At 39.8% G+C, this 18141-nt stretch overlaps 1 protein-coding gene across 2 annotated transcripts in view; it reads left to right on the top strand.

Annotated features, from left to right (window-relative positions):
- The window catches only part of gabra3 (gamma-aminobutyric acid type A receptor subunit alpha3), a 278534-nt gene that overhangs the window by 226814 nt on the left and 33579 nt on the right, over positions 1-18141 (top strand). For both annotated transcript variants that reach the window (XM_061963400.2, XM_061963401.2), the window contains exons 8-9: positions 1265-1417; positions 10369-10574. In XM_061963400.2, the coding sequence (XP_061819384.1) occupies positions 1265-1417; positions 10369-10574 (359 nt within the window). The remainder of the gene's footprint in view (positions 1-1264; positions 1418-10368; positions 10575-18141) is intronic.

Below are 18141 nucleotides of genomic sequence, written 5' to 3' on the forward strand. Positions count from 1 at the left end.
TATTGTATTAATTTTTCCAAGGGCATAAAAACCTCTTGGATTCTTTAAAAATAAAAATTGTTTTACCAAAATACCAAAGATGTAATGTGTTGTTTCTTTTTGTTACTCTTTGAAAGCTGTTTGATCAAATGATGTCTACATTTTCAATGTATTTAAATTTGCATAACAACATGTTTTTTACAAATTTAAACCTGTGACATTATCTGCTCAAAAGGCTTTCAAAAGGGTAAAATAAAAATAAAAAACATTGCGTGTTTGATATTGTTCTGTTTAAGAATGAAGTTTATTGGTAAATTTGAGGGGATTTTTTTATTTGTATGTATTCTTAATGTTTTGATGGCAAAGATCAATGCAATCAAATGTCCTCAGAGGGTTAATAACAATTAGTTGTCATCCTGATGCACTAACTCAATTTCAGAAAAAAGAAGTAGCAAAAAAAACCTCAACAAAATACGCATTTAGAATATACGGTATGTACATCAACTATACACTATAGAAATGCAGCTGGCAACATAGTATTATTATTATTATAACATTTATAGCAGACACATTGGTCCATATCAATAGAAAACCCATTACAATACAATACAACACAACATTAAAATGTAATAATTGCTATACATGTTCAGTAAAATAAATACAGGCATTTGTTCCAATGTTTCCAGAAACAAGGGGAATATATAATAGTCTGATCATTATAGGAAATAGATGGCTCCATAAATGCGGTTGAAGTTTAAGGTAAACAGAAGATATTAAATGGGAGTTATTCTTGTAAAAGTTCATTCTGTGGTAAAGCCGTTTGCGTTTCAGAAGGTGAGCCTTTCGAGTCACAGAGATCTAACAGGCGTCACTTGCGCTTTGACACCAAACAAGCAATGAAACCACTTTGTCGCACGACACTCTGGTTTGTTTTCCTAAAAGCAAACCATGTGTGTGCTGAACTCAATCAGACACCCGATTGAGAAGATTTTGCTTGAGATTATCTTTAGTGTTGTTCTACGCAGCGTTTGGAATGTAAATTATGCATATTGAAAACCTCTGTTGAAAGAAGAGTTGCTACTAAATGTGAAATTGAAGGTGTTTTTTTTAAACAATTCCTTTAATAAGCATCGGGCAGGTCAGGTAAAGCATTGATTTTTGAGGAGAGACAAACAATTTAAATTTGAATACAATACAATTTAATCAGCTTTGTGTATTCTATTTTCCTATTTTATCATGTTGTTTGAACGACCCTTTGTGTGTGTTTTTTTCTGCCCTCTCTCAGGCGAATATGTGGTGATGACAACATATTTCCATTTGAAAAGGAAAATTGGCTATTTTGTCATCCAAACCTACCTTCCCTGCATCATGACTGTCATACTGTCACAGGTGTCCTTCTGGTTAAACAGAGAGTCGGTTCCTGCGCGTACTGTATTCGGTGAGTGTCCTCTTGTGTTTCTATGCAACCCCTCGAATGCACTAAATAATAACTGACGTCTGAGAGGCGGATGGCTGGTGAGTATGGGGCTTTTAAAAGATGAGGTAAGAGCACAAACAATTGTGCAGAGATGCATGTGTTCACTGTGTCGAAGGTAGCCACACAACATCGGGTACAGTGGTACAGTATCTTGGTTTTTGTTATTTATCTGTTCTAAGGGTCAGTTGAAAACCGAATCATGTGAAAACTGAGGAAGAAAACCATGAAAAAGCAAATAATCTGTTTCAAACACCCGAAAATAAAAACACAAAACACTTTTTATGGGGAATGATTTTTACTCACAGAAAACAATGCAAAATGCATAGAAATGACAAATAAAACTGATGAATTAACATTTAACATCATGTTTACATTTATCGAATAATTGGCGGTGATGAGTGGTGAGGATGGAAGAGCAATACAAAAGTTATTTTTTGAATTCAATACTGTTTCTCGCCTTGTTGTATACCACACAAACATCTGTGTACTCATTCAACTTTGTTTACATCAACGGATTTAAAGGCCTACTGAAACCCACTACTACCGACCACGCAGTCTGATAGTTTGTATATCAATGATGAAATCTTAACATTGCAACACATGCCAATATGGCCGGGTTAGCTTACTAAAGTGCAATTTTAAGTTTCGCGCGAAATATCCTGCTGAAAACGTCTCGGTATGATGACGCCTGCGCGTGACGTCACGGATTGTAGAGGACATTTTGGGACAGCATGGTGGCCAGCTATGAAGTCGTCCGTTTTCATCGCAAAATTCCACAGTATTCTGGACATCTGTGTTGGTGAATCTTTTGCAATTTGTTCAATGAACAATGGAGACAGCAAAGAAGAAAGCTGTAGGTGGGAAGCGGTGTATTGCGGCAGGTGTTGTGCTGGATAACGCACCCCGCCGTAGAATGCACCCCATGACTGGTGTGCCGGATAACACAGCCGGTGTTTCATTGTTTACATTCCCGAAAGATGACAGTCAAGCTTTACCATTGACTTGTGGAGAACTGGGACAACAGAGACTCTTACCAGGAGGACTTTGAGTTGGATGCGCAGACGCGGTGCCATGAGTACGCATGCAGCTGCGGCTTCCAAACATTTGATCGCTTGCCCGTACGTGCGTGCCGCTATGTGCATGTCACATACGTAACTTTGGGGACTTTGGGGAAATATATGTGCTGTATGAACTTTGGGGAGGTGAACGGTACTTTGGGCTGTGATATTGAGTGTGTTGTGCAGGTGTTTGAGTTGTATTGGCGGGTTATATGGACAAGAGGGGTAGAGGTGTTTGTTACGCGGGATTAATTTGTGGCATATTAAATATAAGCCTGGTTGTGTTGTGGCTAATAGAGTATATAAATGTCTTGTGTTTATTTACTGTTTTAGTCATTCCCAGCTGAATATCAGGTCCCACCCGCCTCTCACAGCATCTTCCCTATTTGAATCGCTCCCACTGCCCTCTAGTCCTTCACTCTCACTTTCCTCATCCACAAATCTTTCATCCTCGCTCAAATTAATGGGGAAATCGTCGCTTTCTTGGTCCGAATTGCTCTCGCTGCTGGTGGCCATGATTGTAAACAATGTGCAGATGTGAGGAGCTCCACAACCTGTGACGTCACGCTACTCGTCTGCTACTTCCAGTACAGGCAAGGCTTTTTTATCAGCGACCAAAAGTTGCAAACTTTATCGTCGATGTTCTCTACTAAATCCTTTCAGCAAAAATATGGCAATATCGCGAAATTATCAAGTATGACACATAGAATGGACATGCTATCCCCGTTTAAAAAAGAAAATCGCATTTCAGTAGGCCATTAACATCATGTTTACATTTATTGAAGAATTGGCGGTGATGAGTGGTGAGGATGGAAGAGCAAAAAAAAAGTTATTTTTTTAATTCAATACTGTTTCTCACCTTGTTGTATACCACACAAACATATGTGTGCTCATTCAACTTTGTTTACATCAACTGATTTAATAGCATGCACGGCAAGACAGCGATACAGCACCACACGAGTCGACACACCACACTGTCGGGACTCCGCAGTCTTATGCGCCCTAGTGCAGTCTTACATCAGCACCTCCTCCCCTTATTACATCAGCAGGGACTGCAAGGTGGAACTAATCTTTTGAGTCAATCTGAGCACGTTGGGTACATTTTAAGTGGCAGACCGCAAGCAGCGCTTGTAGCTCTTTTAGTACAAGCAAATTCTATCTCTGCCAACAAGGTGTCAAAGCACCATTTACCTATGATTGTTTGGCTGAAGTTACTTGGCAGTGTGGTGCGTTCAGTGACACTCTGAAAACACGGACTTTAAGGCTCTCATTGATTTGGGTTGGACTATTTCTTTATACTGCAGCATGAATTGGCTCTATGGTGGCTTATTTTGCAGCTGTACTTAAAAAAAGCACAGATTCTCAGTCAGCAATCGGTGTGTATTTGTATTAAAACCGGGACTATGCATAAAAACCAAGACATATTTTTGGAGAACACTTTTGCCTAAACCGAAACATATTAAAACCGAGGTATTGTCTTTTGGGCCACCAAAATGGTTTGGTTGGGAGATTAGTTTAACAAACCCTATTTTAAATCCATTCTAAATATAATATCCAAAACAATTTGTATTTTTATTTTCATTGATTTTTAAAAAAATGTTTTCATTTGAACAACATTTCTCTCACTCTTTGCTTCTTTTTTAATCAACCATTTTCTTCCCTTCAGGGGAAGGGTATTAACCGCAGCTTCATGACAGTGTTTATTTGTTTATTTACTCTGATCTCCATCGGATTACGTTGCAATAACATTAAAAATAACAAATATGAATGTTTCATAATAATGATATGTTAAAATGTATTCCCGAAAGATCAGCTACAATTAAATACTACATCAGTTCATTACTACAGCATGAGGAGATACATTATACTTGTGACCTTTATGTCTAACTTAAATGGATATGAATATAATGTTATTATCTAATAGGGATGATACAGTTCAATATAGTTCCAAAACAATTAATGCAACCAATATGCTGTACAGAGTTTATACCCATTGCTGATTTACAACTCTTTTAAATGAAAAACACACTCTACACCCCATACAATCAATCAATATGCTAAAATAAACTAACGAAAAACATCATATTTGTATTTTTTTGGCAACTCTCATGATCTACTGCTATACTGTACAATTGGTTCGTTTTTTGGGGCAACTCTTAAAAATGTGACGACTGGAGTAATGAATAAAACACAGATTTTTCTGCTTGACATAACCTTTATTCTTGTTTTTTTTTTTTTATAAATGCACACAATCAACATTGAAATTGCAATTTTAACATATGTGCATTAATAAAAAAAATTAATTAAGAAAAAAATGGTCTACTGTTCAGAGCCACACGAACCAAGGCACCCACACACCACCACTAATGCGTGCTATTTTGCAGCGGCATTGTGGAAAATATGTCCAAGTATTCAAAGTTTTGGGCACTCTATACGGTTGCATCAGTTACATTCACAAAACAATCAATCGAAGCAACAGAATATACATTTAAAGCTTTTTTGTCATCGAATGGAGGAATAGTTCATTAGTCGATCACCAGGCAGTCATCTTCGGAGCCATTTTTTCCCGCGTCTTAAGATGAGAACCCCGTTGTAATTATCTCTTGGAAAATGAGTTTTTTTTGGGAAAAACACATTTAGTTGCAGATGTCGCTTCCATCAGAGCATATCTTTGTTGGTGCTACTAAAACGTGTGTGTCCTGTTTGGTATGCCTTGGGAAGCTAGGCATTTGCTGAAGGCAGTGATTAGATGCCTATGCTTCCAACATCATGGAGGAGTAGAACCCAGTCCATCCTCTGTCTTCAGATTCGGCTATGTAACAATATATCAACTCTTTATTGACCAAAGGACACCCGCATAGCTTATACAACGTTTCAGCTACTGTCTACCGCGCTAAGCCTTCTGGGTAAATGACCGCCATAACCACAACACCAGGGGGAGCTCCACTAACCACGTTAAACCCAGATTCCGATCTAACAAAGGTCTTAACTCGTTCTCTTTCTATGCCACATCAATGTGGAATGCACTCCCAACAGGTGTAAAAGAAATGTCATCTCTATACTCCTTCAAAACCGCACTAAAAGAACACCTCCAGGCAACTTCAACCCTAAACTAACACCCTCCCTTCCTCATCATACCTCTTCGGATTGTAAATAATCAAATGTAAACAATCAAATGTAGTCACTTTTTCTTATAATTTCTGATCTCTCTCTCTCTGTGTCTAATACTTGCTGTACATATGTACCAAGTCAGACCTACACTGTTCCAATGTCAATTTCTCTGATGATGCAATTGTTGATGACTGAAGTGTTGATACCAACCAAACTTAACACCCCCCCCCCTCCTCCATATCCCACACCCCAGATTGTAAATAATGTAAATAATTCAATTTATATACTGTGATGATTATCTTGTGTGATGACTGTATTATGAAAATAGTATATATCTGTATCATGAACCCCGACTTAAACAAGTTGAAAAACTTATTCGGGTGTTACCATTTAGTGGTCAATTGTACGGAATATGTACTTCACTGTGCAATCTACTAATACAAGTTTCAATCAATCAATCAATCAATGTAGTATATAAACATTGAGCAACACACCGGCATGCTAACTTCCTAGTTTACATGGTTTGTACTTTGTATATTTATTCCAACTATATTTATTCAAAGTAACGCCTTTTGGAGAACAGATTTTCAATTGCAATGCTGACCTAGCAAAGAGGCAGCATTTACATGTTAGAGATGTTGAGGTGCGATGAAAATTTCTCGTCGTCTCTCATTTACCAACAAAAATGAGATCGCTTTCAACAGTTCACATATGCTCTTAGCCTGCGAGGGTAAAGCTGTTGAAACATAAATTATTGTTTAAGATGAACAAAAAACACACAGAGGATGTGTGCAGACAGCAGACAATAAGAAAGCCTTTGATTTTGTTTCATTCTATAATAATCCTTTTATTAGTTATAAATACAGGAGTACAGCAACAAATAGCTCTGAGTATGTGCTTTTACTGTTATTTATTGTCTGTGTTCATTTGTGCGGCATAAAACAAGTAAAACATATTTACAGTATTGTTGTTCCGATTTTTGTAGAGGGTACCTATGATGATTTTTATCTTTTCTAACTTATAAATGTTGGATAACAGTGTCAAAGCATCAAATCATTTAGGTTGAGCTTGATCGCAGTTTTGGTTTGCCTCTGAGTGCGGTTTTGCAGTCTTTTTTTTTAACAGTGGGCCATTTGTGACGTCATCTGTTTGAATAATTAACAACACAGGGATGTCCAACCATCCCATTGCTTGAGAGGAAGACGGTCTCTGTGTCCCAGATGAACATACTAAGTCCAAAATGTGCGAACTAACCCAGGAACCAAAGCTAAAGTTCTTGTTAAAATGACGGCAGAAGCTGGTTCGAGTGTGTCATCATACAAAAAAAAGTTCTTAAGAAACCATAACTCCAAAAGCAACATAAAAAGTCAGATTACAGTTTGCAAATGCACACAAGGACAAAGATCATCATTTTTGGAAATTATGTCCTATGGTCTGATGAAACTAAAGTGGAACTGTTCGGCCATAATGACCATTTTGAAGCTTGTAAAGCTGAGAAGCAGCATTATGTTGTGGGACTGTTTGGCTGCAGGAGGAACAGGTGCACTTCGTAAAATAGATGGCAGCATAAAGAAAGAACATTATGTGGGATTATTGAAGAAATATCTCAAACCACAAGCCAGGAAGTTGAAGCTTGAGTGCAAATGTGTCTTTCCAACGTGACAATGGCCTGAAGCTTACCACCAAAATAGTCACAAAGTGCCTTCCGGACGATACAGTCAATGTTTTGGAGTAGCAAACTACTGTGAGAAGATTATGGAAGGGTACCCAAAATGTTGCACCCATACAAAAAAACTCAAATATTATCTCTAAAATTTCAGTAATAAGCAAATATAAATAACGTTGGTAATCCTAACCGACATAAATCAGGGGGAGTTTAGTGTAATTTAGTTTCAGATAGTAAGAAAATAAAGTTGTCTTTTCATACAGTGTATAATACTTAAAACTTCTGGTTATTTCAACTGTGCACTTTGGCCCCACCTCTTGTATGATTCGGTTTTCGACAAAAGTTGTGGCCAAACTTTTGCCCCGTTTTTCATGTATGTCATAACATGCATTCCAAACATTGGGCCTTACAAACTAGTCTGTTTGCCTGTGTGTCATTCCACGTTGATGACTCAGTTTTGGGGGGGATTTTGTACGACTGCAAAATAAGCCAAAAGTGGGTCAAAAAAATTTGCAAGTGCCAGCACTTTGATAAAGAGGATGAGAAACCTGTTGAATTCATGAAATAGTTTGTATCAAAGTACAAAGGTGGCATGCGTTTGGCTCCCTGCCTCTCTGCTCTTTGCCTTGTTCGCCAACAAGAGCCTTCATTTCATTCGTCATTCGTTTGTTCCATTATTTTCTGCAGGTAAAACTGTAAATATATTCTATAAAATGTGTTTTTCGGTGAATTTTTTGGGGTGTCTGGAACAGATTAATTGAATTTACAGTAGTACGAGCACTTAAATCAAAACACTTGTATCTTAAATCAATGCCTCCCATAGAAATAAACAGAAATCAATTTAATTGATGCTTGGCCACCTAAAACCGCACAATTTTAACATGGAACATGCCTTTTAAAAAGAAAAACAAACTTTGACATATGAAAAAAAACAATACAATATAATGTAGTACAAACAACTACAGTAGTTTTATGAAGTAACGTAATAATAATGTAAAGCATTTTGCTTGGAGAGTGGACTTTTTCTATCTGCTTCTCTTTCAAACACACCATCAGCAGCTTTTCTATCTTTTCATCGATAACTGCTCGCCATTTAGATATTATTTTAACATTCTGCCATTTAAAAAATATTATTTTTAAATTATTGGCTGGCGTTAGACTCATTCTGCTTCAGTATAATGCAGGCTAGCAGTGACACGCTGGAAGTGTTTTGCCATGTTTGCGACACGGTCGGTCATGTTTTTGATGACTTCTTTCTTTAATTTGATGAATATTATCCACTTCTGTCAGTCAACACTGTCATTTACTCACTTTATTCCTTCCATGCTTGGAAAACAAAGTTATTTTGAGTGCTTTGAGTTCCTTAAAAAGGTAGAAAAGCGCTATACAAGTACGACCCATTTACCATTTACCATTTACCATTTTGATCTCTAGCAATGAGCTAATGCTAGCAGGTAAGACCAGCTTGTCGGATCTTACGGTGTTCACTGTGACATTCGCTAATGGTGGGGATGCTTGCCACTGAAATGTTTTCTTGCAACTTAAAGCACAACAATTGTTGTTATCTCAAATCACTATTAGGTTAAGGCAGTGTTTTTCAACCACTATATTGTCTGGTGTGCCATGGTAAATGATGCAACGTCACCTAATTGGTCCAAAAAATATTTTTTGCAAATCAATAATTATAATCTGCAAATAATGTGCCGTTGTCGAGTGTGCATATATATATATATATATATATATATATATATATATATATATATATATATATATATATATATATATATATATATATATATATGTATCTGTTTATTTTTTATTTTATTTCTGATTATTATTATTATTAATGTATTATTATTTATTTTCTTTTTTTCTTTGTTCATTTAATCAATGTATTTGTAGATATTACTTTGTTTTTTGTTGTTTCTTTCTTTTTTGGGGGGGTGGTATGGGTGGGATATAAACAAAAATATTTTGACATTTAGGGCAGACAATATATTATGATTTATGTGAATATGATGTAATGGATAGGAATGTCTGATGCTGGATGTCAATAAAAATAAAATGAAAAAAAAAAAAAAAAAGGTATATAACGCTCAAACCAAAAATGAACAAAACGGAAAGGAAAAGGCAATGAAGCATAGGGATGGCTAGGCAAAACGAAAGTAAAACTGAACTAGCTTCAAAGTAAAAAAAAAACAGAATGCTGGACGACAGCAAAGACTTACAGCGTCCACAAAGTACATCCGTACATGACAACAATGTCCCCACAAAGAAGGAAAGCGTCAGCACAACTGAAATAATCTTGTTTGCCAATAGAAAGCAGGTCAGGCAATATCACTCAAAGGAAGGCGTGAAGCTGCTACAGGAAAACACCAACAAAACAGGAATAGCCACCAAAATAACAGTGCAGGACAGGAAGTAAAGCACTACACACAGGAAAACAACAACAAACTCCAAATAAGGCACGACAACCTGGTGGAGTTTAATTTTTAACGTTTTCTGCTGGTGGTGTGTATTTTCTTTATTAAAAAAATGTGCCCTGGCTCAAAAAAGGTTGAAAAACACTGGGTTAAGGTACACTGTACATTATTTCTTGCTTCGGTTTTTGTAATGATTTGGTTTTTGTCTGACCCTTTGTAACAAAAACAGAGGTACCACTATAGAGTATGTGGAAAAATAAATGGGTATTCTACTTTCTCACAGTGAGACTGTAAAACCATGTGATGATGTCAGACAAAATGTAATGGAGCATAATTATAGCACCACTAAAATATTGTATCAGAAAAAGTATTTTATAAAATTATGAAGTTCTAAAGGTTATGTAGTGAGTACTTAAGAGTGTCCTGTTAAGCGTTAAATACAGTCATAGGTCAACTCATAAGTAACACTTGTACAATCTAATGAGAGCCAAACACTTTATAGAACATCATATAAAATATGCAGCTCCTACTGTATATTGGATGTTAATGCATCTTGCAAGCACCACCTTTGGAACAACACCAAGTTTGCACAAAATAATGATTTTCTATCGTGGAAAAGGAGCTGTTCACTGATGTTTTTTACTCTATTTTCAGGGGTCACCACAGTCCTCACCATGACAACCCTGAGCATCAGTGCTCGCAACTCCCTACCTAAGGTTGCCTATGCCACAGCCATGGACTGGTTCATGGCCGTGTGCTATGCATTTGTCTTCTCTGCCTTGATTGAGTTTGCCACAGTCAACTACTTCACCAAGCGCAGCTGGGCGTGGGATGGGAAAAAGGAGGGCATGGAAATCAGGGTGAGTGACTCCTTTTTTGAAAATTGCATGAACATATCATAGCAATAAACGTGTCCCAATAAGTGACAAATTTTAGGAATCTCTCCTCTTCGGTTTAATATCCGTCCTGCGGTATTAATTCCGCCTGAAGCGATGCCATGTTTTACCTTTTATATTCTTGTTCCAAAACGCTCCAAGAGCCGCTGAGCATGTCGTCAATTTCCAGTGGAGAATGGACCAGGGAAGATTTGAATTTCTGAGCGTTCCCCTTAAAGCATCCCAGACTACTTTGTAAGAGGCGCTTTTATTTATTCATTAAGAGCCAAATGGAACAAGGACAGGGGGGTGAAAAACGGAGAGCAGAAACAGAGGTAAACTCCCAAAGACACTGGCCCCAATTTAGGATGGCAGCATATGTTCGAGCCCCATCTTAGTCAGTGTAAACCCATTCTGTCAAGATGAGACAGCATCTTGCGTACCGTCTGCTCATTTAGAAGAAAAAAAAAGGCGACCTGACAAAAAAGTGAGGGTGTCTGATTTAAAGTAATCTCTGGAGGCCAATATTATTTTTACTCTAAAGGTGTTTCACAGCCCAAAGATTTATCAATATTGTGCACTCCTGTGTCTGTTTATAAGCAGAGAAAACGGTGGAAGTAATTGGATCAGTACAAGAAAGTTTAAATATGCATGAAAGCACAGTGTTTTCTGCAAGTTCATTGTTGTGGGTGTGTGTGGTTGATTCAATTTAAAGTATTGTGTTTTCTTTGAAAGAGGGGGACAATATGCAAATGCTGAAGTCTAAGTCTGTTTTGGTAAAATACGTTCTTAGCTTGTTTAAATAACACACATCTCCGAAGATGAAGAGCATTTTAAATATAGGAGGAGTACTACTGCATAAGGCAGGCCTGGGCAATTATTTTGACCCGGGGGCCACATTTAGAGAAAAAAATGTGTCTGGGGGCCGTTATATCTATTTTTAGGGACACTAATACAAAACCTCACAATAATGTCTGATTAAATGCTAAAAACGTCATGACAGACCGCCTTAAAAAACGTAATGGAATTTTACATTTTTCTATGAACGATAAAACACTGTATATTGACAAAATATGAATGTCACACCCCCTTTTGATCGATATATTTTACAATCAAGTGAAACGCAACAAAAATGCAACAAACAGTGAAATATGAACGCGAAGGGTACAAAATAAACCCACCTACAATCTGATATATGTGATATATCACTAAGCTTTAGAACTTTGTTGTGAAAAGCTCCTTCCGCGTCTGTGGAAACGCTTCCCGCCCACACTGGTGCCTCGTCTGAGCTGCTGTGACGTAGATTACCATAGTAACTAATTAGATGACAATCGTAACTAATTAGATTACCATAGTAACTGGTATATCATCCATAAGCGCAGATTCCAAGCATTGAAAGACTTAGTATAGTTGAAGACTTACGGTCATTAGAAAACATCACTGTACATCATAATGGCAGCTACACTTTCCATCTTGAAGATCTAAAAAAAATATTTGGGAATGTCCGGCGGGCCAGACTGAAAAGCTTAAGGGCCGCATGTGGCCCCCGGGCCTTAATTTGCCCAGGTCTGGCATAAGGTAATGTTATCCTCATTTCTTTCAGTACATTTAATGTCCAACAGTCCTCAGTAGAGTGGGGTATAATTCACATGAAAACTGATAAGCCTTGGAGTCGATACTGATACTCAATGAAAGGTACCAAACTGTGGTACTATTGTGTGTGTTCATGTGTCAATAAATGTTAATTGTTTAAAAATAAAATTCTCAATTTTTTAAATTCATTATTCAATAGTGAGCTGAAAATGATAATTGTGTTGTTTAATTATTAGATCTTGTTTTACACTTCTTAGTCTCATTTGCAAGTAAGTATAGTAGAGTTTGCATGCGGTTGCAGTTCCAAGACATTAGATGGCAGTAGTGTATAGGCTACGGCAGAGGCGTGTATAAAGAGAGCATCGCCAACTTGGTTTCGGACCGTCTCCTAAATGATTGGTCGAAAGGCACTCACATGACTGCAGGGCGTCATGTTTGCTTCCAAATTTGAGCTGTTGAAAGTTGGAGCTATGCGTACACTACATCTACTCATTTTACATCTCTTTAAATTGAAGAGGTTTTTTTGCCGTGGTAACATGCCTATCCATACATAACTGACATACTGTTTTTTTGTTGCTAATATGTTTTATTGATTTTCATGATTACAAACATACAAGCAAACCAACAGTCAATTAATAATGGATTGTACAAGGCAAATATCATGTACAAAAGCCCAGTTAGAGACAGCAGTTTCTGTATTGCACCCACTGTTACTCTGCTGCTAAGAATGCAGCACAGAAGATGGGTGATTTATCAGATGCATTTTTTAAGTTTATTATTATTTTTTAGAAGCTGCTGTTTGTGTTTTATATGGTGCTAAGTATGCACAGCAGAAAAAGGGACAGGTATAAAGCTTCAACAGTAGATTAGATTGAACCTCTAATATATTCATATATATATATTTACTGTATATATATATATATATATATATATATATATGTATGTATATATATATATATATATATATATATATATATATATATATATACAGTATATACATACATATATATATATATATATATATATGTATATATATATATATATATATATATATATATATATATCACATTCACCTTCCAATTCAATTCTTTCCACATTGCACTGCTGGTCAGTTTGTGACCATTTTCACAAATTTGCTCCCACACTTGTTCTCCAATCACAACATTCATCTCTAGTTCCCACTTTTTCCTTTCACCAAGAGCACTGCCCGATGAAATTGACTGCAAATACTTCTTTAGATATGACACTGTCTTTACACATTTACATTTCCCTAAGGCCCTTATGAAAAAACGTTCTAGACCCTTCGGTTTCCTTTGAAGACGAGTCCATTCTTTATGTGACATTAAATAGCTTCTTAAAGGTGCCATATGTAATAATTCCATGTCAAGTCATCATTAAATGGCCCTGATATGTCAAAAGGCATTAATAAATCATGTTCTTTTCGAATACCTTCATAACTGATAACAGTAGTTCAGTCGGGATATGCTCATTTCAAAATTAGATTTACAGCCCCGAAATCGTGTTATTGTTTTCATTTCGATGCCCCGCCCGCCACTATTTGACCAATTACAAAGTCTGAGAGTGTCACATTCAGGTTGCCAGTTACGCACCGCCCTCTTTGTCTGGCTACTGCTACTGGTAAAGTTACTAAACATGTCAGACCTTAGTAAATCTAAAAGACGTCATTACGATTCTCAACTTATTCATGACAAAGCCAGGAACAAAACAAGGATTTGTATCAGGGATGCCTTTGAAAGATGGAGACGATTGAAGGCGGAGAAGATTTTTTCATCTGACACCAAACTTGCTAATTTTCTCCTTGATAGGTAAGTAAGGCATTTATGTTTTCTTATTACTTGTAATAAATGGAAATGGACATTTTGTATGTAAACTATATTGTCCAATACAGTCTATGATCTTGTCTAAGGCCCCTTCTACACTAAGCCGGCTAAGTTTATCCAGGGTAAATCCCACCTAACCTTATCTTTGTCCACACACACACAATGGTCGTTTAAGACCCCCCCTCACGCCACCTCCGTCCGCTGGTGTAACGCGACCTAGTACGCATGCGCAGAAAATGTGCACGTCATAGTCACCTCCAGTGTTGCTTTGTGTGCAAGTTCTTAATTTAAATGTAACTTATCTGAACAATATCCAGTGTTGAGGTATTTAAAATAACTGGAATCCAATGTGCTGTGGGGCCCTATTGTAGTGAATCACACCTAAGTCATCATAAATGAATCAAATCTTTAATAGACATGTAAAAGTAAACAATGTGACAAAGAACATTTTACAACAATCAATCTAGGGATGTAGATATCTGGTCAGGACACTCCTCACTCTTTTGCCTTCACCTTTATTGTCCATTAATTTTTGGTGATTATATATAGTCTGGACCTAGACGTTGCGTCCGCGACATACAGTACATGGCGGACAATAACTGATACAGTCTGCTTTGCCAGTCCAAATGCATTTGATGTTTTCCGTAGTCGTCACTCGACGGCCAGGTAATACAAAGCACACGCTACATTTTTTATCAAATCCACGGGAGGAACGGATTATGTTTTTCGGTAAGTAGACTCACAGCTGACCCGGACATTTTAAAGTTCTCTTGCCGTCTGAGATGTGTTGTATCCTTAATAGCTGCAGTCGCGCGTTTTCTTCACTTAAGGTATTCATGTGTGATTTCCACAAGCATCTGTACATTTAGAAGAATGAGAAACACGGGCATGTCTGGATGACTCGCCTCCATATTTCCAGTGGTTAGCTCCGGTTGTTATTAAGCTAAATAATTATTCGTTTAAGGGGTTATCCGGTGCAGACATAGCCTAACAAAGCTAAGTATGTTCATGCAACGAATGCTTAGCATGCTCGCCTGGTCAATGACATATTGACATATAGGCTAACGGGGGAAATATATGGCCGTTAGCCTATATGTCGATTTGTCATCCAACTGACATGTTTTATCCATCCATCCATCCATCTTCTTCCGCTTATCCGAGGTCGGGTCGCGGGGGCAGCAGCCTAAGCAGGGAAGCCCAGACTTCCCTCTCCCCAGCCACTTCGTCCAGCTCCTCCCGGGGGATCCCGAGGCGTTCCCAGGCCAGCCGGGAGACATAGTCTTCCCAACGTGTCCTGGGTCTTCCCCGTGGCCTCCTACCGGTCGGACATGCCCTAAACACCTCCTTAGGGAGGCGCTCAGGTGGCATCCTGACCAGATGACCGAACCACCTCATCTGGCTCCTCTCGATGCGGAGGAGCAGCGGCTTTACTTTGAGCTCCCCCCGGATGACAGAGCTTCTCACCCTATCTCTAAGGGAGAGCCCCGCCACCCGGAAACTCATTTCGGCCGCTTGTACCCGTGATCTTGTCCTTTCGGTCATAACCCAAAGCTCATGACCATAGGTGAGGATGGGAACGTAGATCGACCGGTAAATTGAGAGCTTTGCCTTCCGGCTCAGCTCCTTCTTCACCACAACGGATCGATACAGCGTCCGCATTACTGAAGACGCCGCACCGATCCGCCTGTCGATCTCACGATCCACTCTTCCCTCACTCGTGAACAAGACTCCGAGGTACTTGAACTCCTCCACTTGGGGCAAGATCTCCTCCCCAACCCGGAGATGGCACTCCACCCTTTTCCGGGCGAGAACCATGGACTCGGACTTGGAGGTGCTGATTCTCATCCCAGTCGCTTCACACTCAGCTGCGAACCGATCCAGTGAGAGCTGAAGATCCTGGCCAGATGAAGCCATCAGGACCAAATCATCTGCAAAAAGCAGAGACCTAATCCTGCAGCCACCAAACCGGATCCCCTCAACGCCTTGACTGCGCCTAGAAATTCTGTCCATAAAAGTTATGAACAGAATCGGTGACAAAGGGCAGCCTTGGCGGAGTCCAACCCTCACCGGAAACGTGTCCGACTTACTGCCGGCAATGCGAACCAAGCTCTGACACTGATCATACAGGGAGCGGACCGCCACAATCAGACAGTCCGAAACCCCATACTCTCTGAGCACTCCCCACAGGACTTCCCGAGGGACACGGTCGAATGCCTTCTCCAAGTCCACAAAGCACATGTAGACTGGTTGGGCAAACTCCCATGCACCCTCAAGGACCCTGCCGAGAGTATAGAGCTGGTCCACAGTTCCACGACCAGGACGAAAACCACACTGTTCCTCCTGAATCCGAGGTTCGACTATCCGGCGTAGCCTCCTCTCCAGTACACCTGAATAGACCTTACCGGGAAGGCTGAGGAGTGTGATCCCACGATAGTTAGAACACACCCTCCGGTTCCCCTTTTTAAAGAGAGGAACCACCACCCCGGTCTGCCAATCCAGAGGTACTGCCCCCGATGTCCACGCGATGCTGCAGAGTCTTGTCAACCAAGACAGCCCTACAGCATCCAGAGCCTTAAGGAACTCCGGGCGGATCTCATCCACCCCCGGGGCCTTGCCACCGAGTAGCTTTTTAACTACCTCAGCAACCTCAGCCCCAGAAATAGGAGAGCCCACCACAGATTCCTCAGGCACTGCTTCCTCATAGGAAGACGTGTTGGTGGGATTGAGGAGGTCTTCGAAGTATTCCCTCCACCGATCCACAACTTCCGCAGTCGAGGTCAGCAGAACACCATCCGCACCATACACGGTGTTGGTAGTGCACTGCTTCCCCTTCCCGAGGCGGTGGATGGTGGTCCAGAATCGCTTCGAAGCCGTCCGGAAGTCGTTTTCCATGGCTTCCCCGAACTCCTCCCATGTCCGAGTTTTTGCCTCCGCGACCGCTGAAGCCGCACACCGCTTGGCCTGTCGGTACCTGTCCGCTGCCTCAGGAGTCCCATGAGCCAAAAGAACCCGATAGGACTCCTTCTTCAGCTTGACGGCATCCCTCACCGCCGGTGTCCACCAACGGGTTCTAGGATTACCGCCACGACAGGCACCAACTACCTTGCGGCCACAGCTCCAATCAGCCGCCTCGACAATAGAGGTGCGGAACATGGTCCACTCGGACTCAATGTCCAGCACCTCCCTCGTGACATGTTCAAAGTTCTTCCGGAGGTGGGAATTGAAACTCTCTCTGACAGGAGACTCTGCCAGACGTTCCCAGCAAACCCTCACAATGCGTTTGGGCCTGCCAGGTCTGTCCGGCATCCTCCCCCACCATCGCAGCCAACTCACCACCAGGTGGTGATCGGTAGAAAGCTCCGCCCCTCTCTTCACCCGAGTGTCCAAAACATGAGGCCGCAAATCCGATGACACAACTACAAAGTCGATCATAGAACTGCGGCCTAGGGTGTCCTGGTGCCAAGTGCACATATGGACACCCTTATGCTTGAACATGGTGTTCGTTATGGACAATCCGTGACGGGCACAAAAGTCCAATAACAAAACACCACTTGGGTTCAGATCCGGGCGGCCATTCTTCCCAATCACGCCTCTCCAGGTTTCACTGTCGTTGCCAATATGAGCGTTGACATGTTTTATTTGTCGAAAATATACTTTTCCCTATGTGGATATGGGTAGTGTCAGTGCCTATTTCGTTCTCAATATGCAGATATGCTGAGGAAAGGTGGTTCCAACATTAGCATGGCTAATTGCGGTTTCTGGTACTGTATGTGTGCATCAGGCACATATGGGGTGGTATTTGCTTAGCACAATATAATGCATTACATGTAATGATTTTATAATTTGTATATTGACAAGGTAGTAGGCTATATGATTTATGCGTAGTGTGGTTTTTGCGTCACGTGGGTTGGCTCATAGAATGGCACTCTGCACTGAAATATGGGGATTAATTGATTGATTAATTAAGTTTAGTTTATTTCGAACATGAACACACTTGCAGTATATTACATCACACATAATTTCATATAATTTCTCTTTTCATCATGTCTGAAAAGGAGTAGGAAGAAGCAAAGCTTATCTACTGCCTTCTTTTTGTAACACAGTTACATCAGTGAATG

This window comes from Nerophis lumbriciformis, linkage group LG09, assembly GCF_033978685.3.
Source record: "Nerophis lumbriciformis linkage group LG09, RoL_Nlum_v2.1, whole genome shotgun sequence".
In the NCBI taxonomy this organism is placed as follows: Eukaryota; Metazoa; Chordata; class Actinopteri; order Syngnathiformes; family Syngnathidae; genus Nerophis; species Nerophis lumbriciformis.